The sequence below is a fragment of the Gymnodraco acuticeps genome, unplaced genomic scaffold, assembly GCF_902827175.1.
Source record: "Gymnodraco acuticeps unplaced genomic scaffold, fGymAcu1.1, whole genome shotgun sequence".
In the NCBI taxonomy this organism is placed as follows: domain Eukaryota; kingdom Metazoa; phylum Chordata; class Actinopteri; order Perciformes; family Bathydraconidae; genus Gymnodraco; species Gymnodraco acuticeps.
In genome coordinates, this window is record NW_022991180.1 from 756,697 (window position 1) to 764,905 (window position 8,209).

Consider the following 8,209-nt stretch of genomic DNA (forward strand, 5'->3'; position numbering starts at 1 on the left):
AAAGTATGTGAGTCAACACAGCACTTTCATGACTGTGATCATCTCATATTCTTGTGTATAATAGATTAAAGTTAAACTATGGTAATGTAAAAAAAAGGTTAAGAGCATAAAAGGTTAGAATAATAAATAAATAAAGTAAAGGACAGTCAGTAAAATGCTGTGCGGAACAGGTGGTTCTTGAGGCATTTCTTAAAAACTGAGAGTGATGCAGAGCTCCGTATGTTCTCTGGAAGCTGATTCTACAGACGTGGACCCAGGGAGGAGAAAGCACTCATAAGGTATACAAACTCATTCAAACACTTACAACTGCAGCTGTACCAGCAAAGGACATGATCTTCATGAAGTTTCGCGCAAACTCGTAAAGGCAGTCAAAGGCGTCGGAGTTGGCAGAGCCGGCAAAACGCAAACCCAACGCCATGCAGGCCCCGGCAGTGATGTAGTCCTGAGCTTGGCTGACAGAAACAAAGGATATAATAATATCAGTAATGGCGGTGAGAAACTGCAGACTTTTGCTACCACAACTACAGAAGCTAGTAATATAAAGGAATCATGGATTAGGCAAAACTCAGCTGAAAGAGGTATAATATTCATGGTTTAACCAAGAATTCATATGAAATTAAATGCCAGTGTTTGGCTAAAATACTCACGCCATTGTCTCCATGTTAATGTCTTCTGAAGGGTCAAAGGTCCCCCTCATGATCTGGAATGAAAGCAAATGTAGATAATTTCTATGGACAGTATCATGTGACTCATTATTTGACATTTTCTCATTTCTAAATGGGGCTTACAAATCCCCCATCTACTCTACACACACACACACACACACACACACACACACACACACACACACACACACACACACACACACACACACACACACACACACACACACACACACACACACACACACACACCACACACACACACACACACACACACACACACACACACACACACACACACACACACACACACACACACACACACACACACACACACACACACACACACACACACACACACACCACACACACACACACACACACACACAGTGGCATTAACCTATAATATCAATCTTTAAGAAGCACCAATAAATTGTAGAAGTCACAGTAACTTTTTGCCATGTCTGCAACATCACAGCTCAATAGTGTGTGTATGTTTGGTACGTGTGTATTTTCTCACCTGGGGTATGTTACTCTTGACCCACTCAGTATTTGGGAGGATTTCATCCCACATTATAATACACCGAGCAAGAGTCTGAGAGGAGAGGGAAGAAGGAGGAGGAGAAAGACAGGTATACAACATTATAGAAAGGTGGGAAGAATGATCACACACACACACACACACACACACACACACACACACACACACACACACACACACACACACACACACACACACACACACACACACACACACACACACACACACACACACACACACACACACACACACACACACACCACACACACCCAGTGGCACACTAACCCTCAGCAGCAGAAACTCTGGCTTGATGAAGTCCAACAGGAACCAGGTGTCTGGAGGTTTCAGCCAATCAGCGATGGACCTAGTGGACAGAAGCAGGAAGAGACGAGGAGGTGTTAATACCTTCCTTCAACACCCTCTCAGCCAATAGACAGACAACATCAGACAGGAACCTCATGACCAATAGCTGAGTATTGTTATTCTGTACAACTAGACTCACTGTTAGGATGTTCTTCTCACTTTGGCAATAAATGCATGGAAAGTACAAAGCATCACTTCTGACATATTTGTAAACCTAAGCGTCAGGGAATAAAGTATGGTGGATGATTCTGTAACCACCAAACAATCTGCTATTCGGCACTATTAGTGGGCACCATGGGATAATGTCTGGCAAGTTATTTATTTAAGTGCACAAAGAGGGAAATGGCATCAACTAGTCAACACATGGAAAGTACAAAGATACATTATGTCCTTTTTTTTGTCTTTTCTTACCTGTTGTTGGTCTTGAGGTAGATCATGGCGAGGGCCAGCGTTGCCCCTGGACACGTCACATCTACATTTATAGTGTCACCCTCCTGAAACAAACATTGATAACATAAGGAAAAAATAACAACATTTCAAAATGACAGTACCTCCAATCTTTGGCAGTTCTATACTTTAATCTCTTGGTACTAATAAACAGATATAAACAACAATGAAAAATGCTATAATGATAGTGTTATGAATAATTTCCTTGACTTAAATAAATAACAATAATAATAATAGATTACATTTGTATAGCGCCTTTCAAGGGACCCAAGGCCGCTTTACATGGTGAACAAACAAACAAACAAAAGGGGCAAATAATGAAGTAACAATCTAATAAATAGCAGTAGGAGTGGAAGCAGGGGGACTGTGATGGCTTAGGGGTCAAATATAAAACAGATTGGCAGCTTCATGAAGAATATTTAACAAAGCAGTTCTACATTGATGCATCTTATGTTATAACAGTAAGGTTATTTTATTAAAGAAAACTATTTGTCCATCTACCTTGATCTGGTAGCTGGGGGATTTGTGTCTCTCCCTGCTGGCCCCGGCCTGAGCCCTGCGGTGCCCCCCCACCATGTACTGATACAGCTGCTCCGGGACGTTCAGGTCTGTCATCCCGATCAGGTTACTGCCATGCTGCAAGGAGATAGAGCAGAGGCTGGTTGACGGATTATCTCCTTTAAACGGTCTGATATCACAAACCCACTTTAAAGATGTTTTGTGCAAATCTTTTTTTGACCAGGGGAGTGCGACTTACCCCCAGACACACCATGCCCAGAGCCAGTCCTGCAGCGAGGGAATAGGACTCTCTGTCAGTGCAGTACTCCATCTCTGGACCTGGAGGTCGACCTAAAGATACAGAGAAACCCAAAAGCTGAATTATATCTGTCCCACACACCAAACACATCAAAAGCACAAGGTAAAGATAGATTTACAATCAACAATTATTTTGAATATCAATTAATGCTAATGATTATTTTCTTAATTAATCAATTGATCTATTAAAGAAAAGTTTAAAATGCTTGATATAAATGATATCTCCAAAGCCAAAAGAGATGTATTCACCTGTTCTAATATTCAGTTTACTATCATAATATGAACAACAAAAAGATAAGTGTCTAGAAGCTGGAACCAGTTTGGGGAAAAAGCTACAACTTTTGAAAATATTTGCCAAACGACACATTGAATAATCAACTTATTGCAGCAGCATTGCTTTTGTTGATGCATTTTGACCGCATTATTCAGCAAGTCTAACCATATGTAAAATGAATATGTGGATCTTTAATTAAACAGTTTGAGTACCCTTATTTTAACGATATGATGCCATCAATTGTTGATTTCATTGTGATGTTGTGTCATCTGTCGGTTTTATAAACACACACACACTTTGATGATTTAAACAAATAAAGGATGAATTGGAGATGCTTAAAACACGAGAGCAGTCTCACACACACACACACACACCTAGACCTTCTCTCTTAAACCACAACCATACACTATTCGAATGAACTTCACGTCAGTTTCTATTCTCGCTGTAAAACACAAATTATATTACAAAACCACCAGCAAAAACGCTTCCCTGTCAGCACACACACACACACACACACACACACACACACACACACACACACACACACACACACACACACACACACACACACACACACACACACACACACACACACACACACACACACACACACACACACACACACACACACACACACACACACACACACACACACACACACACACACACACACACACACACACACACACACACACACACACACACACACACACACACACACACACCACACACACACACACACACACACACACACACACACACACACACACACACACACACACACACACACACACACACACACACACCTATCTCAGAGAGCAAGACTTCAGCGTTGTGTCTGTGTCCTGTTCCCTGGTACACCAGACCGATGCCGATTACAGCAGCAACCTGCAGAACAGAACGAGAGACATTTGATTGCTTATCATTTAATTTATTTTGTCTATACAAACAATTGCACATTCTTCATGATATCCGTGTCTGTCTGCACATCTTAATAAACACAGACATACTAATAGCCATGTAATTAATCATGTACTCACTCACTCATATATAATCACCGAAAAGTCCATTTCAAAATGACTATTGTTCCTCATTATTGCACAGATACACAGATTAATTCTGATGCACTCTCACCTGAACATTGTGTGGTACATCCAGCTCGGTGGAGGTTGGTGGGAGAAGAGCAGGGATGTGAATACTAAGGAGGCGAGTGATTGACATGTCCATGGTGCCCAGTTTGGCTGAAGACACACCCAGAAGGAGCCCAATACTGGTCATCTCGTGACCCTGAGGGAGCGACAGGGACACAACGTTTCAGAAGAGAATAGTCAGAGGATTTGGGACAGCAACGAGAAAGCTTAGTTATTAGAATATTCAACAGAAGACAGTGAGTGAACATCTTAAAAGCTAAGATCTAAGATCTTCTAAGAATAGTCACCTTTAGTAAAAAGTATACGCAAATGACGTCACAATACACAATGCAATGTGTGTCCCTAATTACTTAAATTGTATTTAGCTCTTACTGTGAGGAATACTGACAATGTTTGACAGTTTCCATTATGCCCCTGCAGATAGCCTGTGTGTGTGTGTGTTTAATAAACATAAAAGCATACCAGGTTCTCCTGACATGTTTTAACACCAACAGTCTGAAAAAGGTCACCAGTTTCCAGTGTGACGCACCTACTGGATCATTTTGCTTTGTTGTCAAATTGAAAGGAAAACCACTACCTTTATCTTTGTGAGCTCACTGAACTTCACTGGTGTTAATGACTGATATGGTCTTCATTCAACAGGTTCATTTGTTACGTGAACTATTCCTCACTGCTATGTAGTGGTCAATTTGGTGAGAGTTTTTACAATTCATATTGTTGTAAAAGGATTGTCAAAGGTCAATTACTCTATTAAACAAACAGATTTGACTAGTTTAATGTCTGATTAAGAGATTAAGGTTATAAAGTCACAAATTAAAATGTTATCAATTACTGTTTTCACTATATTCTAAAAAGACACATTTTAAGCGGAACTCTTTGATGATTTAAACAAATAAAGGATGAATTGGAGATGCTTAAAACACGAGAGCAGTCTCACACACACACACACACACACACACCTAGACTTTCTCTCTTAAACCACAACCATACACTATTCGAATGAACTGATCCAAAGTACGTCAGTTTCTATTCTCGCTGTAAAACACAAATTATGTTGATACAAGCAAAAATGCTTCCCTGTCAGCACAATGTTCAAGTTTAATTCACACACACACACACACACACACACACACACACACACACACACACACACACACACACACACACACACACACACACACACACACACACACACACACACACACACACACACACACACACACACACACACACACACACACACACACACACACACACACACACACACACACACACACACACACACACACACACACACACACACACACACACACACACACACACACACACACACACACACACACACACACACACACACACACAAATGATTACCTATATAAAGCAAGCTGAGCCTTATTTGGCAAAAAGGAAATGGAGTCTGGGATTAATAATGTATTTCATTAAGCCCCTGTCACACTGTCCCGAAATTGACAATTCACACAAATATGGAATTGTGAATGTCGCACGAAGATGGCCCCAAACTTGGTCAACAGCCAAAGCAACAGCCGAAGCAAGTACGATGCTAACATTTAAACATACACTTTATTCTTTACTTTCTCCATCTTTATATGTAGATTAGAAGATATTACTTATCTCATTCATGTTGTTTCCATAGCAACAACAACTTCCTGTCAACAGCGTAAACTCGCCTTCAAAATAAAAGCATCTAAATAAAACAGGAAGTTAACCTAAATTACATTTAAGACATACAAATGTCTCCACCGGCGGTCATACGATGGCTTAAGATGCCCTCACGAATGGCCCGATGTTGCTACGATCAGAGTCGAATTTGAACATTTCCTTTATCTGGTGTGACAGGGGCTTTACAGGATGTGGATTTCTCGGGTATTTCAAAATCTGGATGAGAACAGCATTTCATTCAAATGATAGAGAAATGACTAATAAACAAAGCTCTTTGATGTTAATGAAGTGCAGATGTACATCCTGAATCAATATGGGAACTGAAAATGTGTGTGGATCTGGTACAATAGTTAGCTGCCTGTGATCTTTAACCACATCTCTGACTTACTAATTGTGCAAAAATAAGAATTGGCTTGCAGCTTCCTGTTGTTCTTCTTACATGAACGTGGGAAGGACTTTTCTCATTTCAAAGTGTTTAGAGGGCAGAGTTTCACTTTGACTTGCTTTCTGCTCTGATGCAAGTTTAGGTCTCTCATTTACAGTCAGTTACACAAACATGATACTGTAGGTAAGTGTGTGTGTGTGTGTGTGTGTGTGTGTGTGTGTGTGTGTGTGTGTGTGTGTGTGTGTGTGTGTGTGTGTGTGTGTGTGTGTGTGTGTGTGTGTGTGTGTGTGTGTGCTAATTAAAGTAGATGGGTAGCTTTGTATAAACTGTATTTAAGTTCATATTTATTTTCCTTTCTTGTAACTTTCTTTGTGTCATGGTGTGTTTAATGTCCTTTTATCACAGTGAGAAAACAGTCATTAAGTTCAATGTTGACTGTAAACTGAGCATTAGGGTAGAAAGTACTCATTAAAACAAAAATATGACTGCTCATTTATGTTTAAAGGTCTTAGCTGTGAAATTCAAGGGGTTACTTAAATTACAACCTAGTTCCCGCACATGTACGCCTTTGTGTGCGCGTGTGTGTACCTTGGTGAGGTAGTCATGTATGTTGAGCGTTGCCAGCTTGGTGAGGTGTCCGTTGAGGCCCAGGGCCATGAGGAAGCCTGCGTACTCATTGGCCAGCTCAGGGATCTTTGGCTTGTTGTAGGCAATCCAGGCCGAGTCCACCTTAACAAACAGAAAGAAAGTCACATTTATTTGTACAACAATAAGAAAAGGTTTGTTTACTGCAGAACAGTAGAACGTTCACAATGAACACGTGAACATTTTGTAATCAGTCATTTCAAAATGTAAGATGTGAACATTTTGTTCACGGCACAAATGCCCTAAGTATATTTCATTCCAATATATTTGTCTTGACAATAGATGGAAAAATCTGTATCATTAGGCGCATTCACACTGCGGTACTTTTCCCACAAAGGTTCATGTGAACTTAGTTCATGTGAACTCTTTTATCGCGTTCACACCAAAAAGAGCCGGTACTAAAATTAGTTCATGTGAACCTTTTTACCCCCACGAAAGTCCCTGCTAGACAGCAGGGACTTTCGTACGGCTCTCTTGTGAGAAAAGAGCTATATTTCTGATTGGCTGGGCGGATTGCAAACCACGCCCCGTAAAACTCCCAAAAAGTTTTGTGAAGCCGCCATTTTATTATCCTCGCATTAGCATTATTAGCATTAGCATTAGCCCAGCGCAGAAACGCAGAGAGACTAACTTATGGCAACACAAAATAAAACATGGGAGCGGTGGAGATGAGGAGGTGTCAGCATTCTGGCGATTTACTCGGAAGGCTTCAGTAGAAGCTGCTGGGAGTCCCAGCAGCTTCTACTGAAGCCAGTCCCCAACTCCGGGACTTCCGGCCGGGGACTTTGGGCGGCAGTATACGCCGTGAAGTGGTTTGCGGCCTGCCAGTAAACCCAAAGCAGAAGAAGAACAAGTGACGTCAGCGGCTTCATTTGCCTAATCCACCCCCAGGGACTTTTTCCAGTGTGAACGCGATCTGTACTTAGTTCATGCGAACTAAAGAGTTCACATGAACTAAGTTCACATGAACCTTTGTGGGAAAAGTACCGCAGTGTGAATGCGCCTATGGTGACTAGGGATGCTCAGGTCGACAATTTTGGGGCCGATCGCCGGAATAAGTACCGGCCGATACCGATCGAGTGGGTGGGGTCTATGGGGATCTTCCATTTAAATTGATGTTTAAAACTCAGTTAATGGGGCTCATTCACTGGAGCTTCCACAAACAACAACCAACATCATTATTACATTCAAATTAAGTGCATTATTCAAGTTTACATTAACTTTGGATAATAACACAGGAGAAAT

The 8,209-nt window shown here is 41.1% G+C and overlaps 1 protein-coding gene across 2 annotated transcripts in view; it reads right to left on the reverse strand.

Annotated features, from left to right (window-relative positions):
• Window positions 1-8,209, reverse strand: part of anapc1 (anaphase promoting complex subunit 1) — an 88,663-nt gene that overhangs the window by 23,168 nt on the left and 57,286 nt on the right. For both annotated transcript variants that reach the window (XM_034237842.1, XM_034237841.1), the window contains 10 exons: window positions 6,908-7,048; window positions 4,238-4,390; window positions 3,910-3,991; window positions 2,771-2,862; window positions 2,515-2,649; window positions 1,978-2,060; window positions 1,489-1,567; window positions 1,183-1,257; window positions 648-700; window positions 305-452 (listed from right to left, as the gene is read on the reverse strand). In XM_034237842.1, the coding sequence (XP_034093733.1) occupies window positions 305-452; window positions 648-700; window positions 1,183-1,257; window positions 1,489-1,567; window positions 1,978-2,060; window positions 2,515-2,649; window positions 2,771-2,862; window positions 3,910-3,991; window positions 4,238-4,390; window positions 6,908-7,048 (1,041 nt within the window). The remainder of the gene's footprint in view (window positions 1-304; window positions 453-647; window positions 701-1,182; window positions 1,258-1,488; window positions 1,568-1,977; window positions 2,061-2,514; window positions 2,650-2,770; window positions 2,863-3,909; window positions 3,992-4,237; window positions 4,391-6,907; window positions 7,049-8,209) is intronic.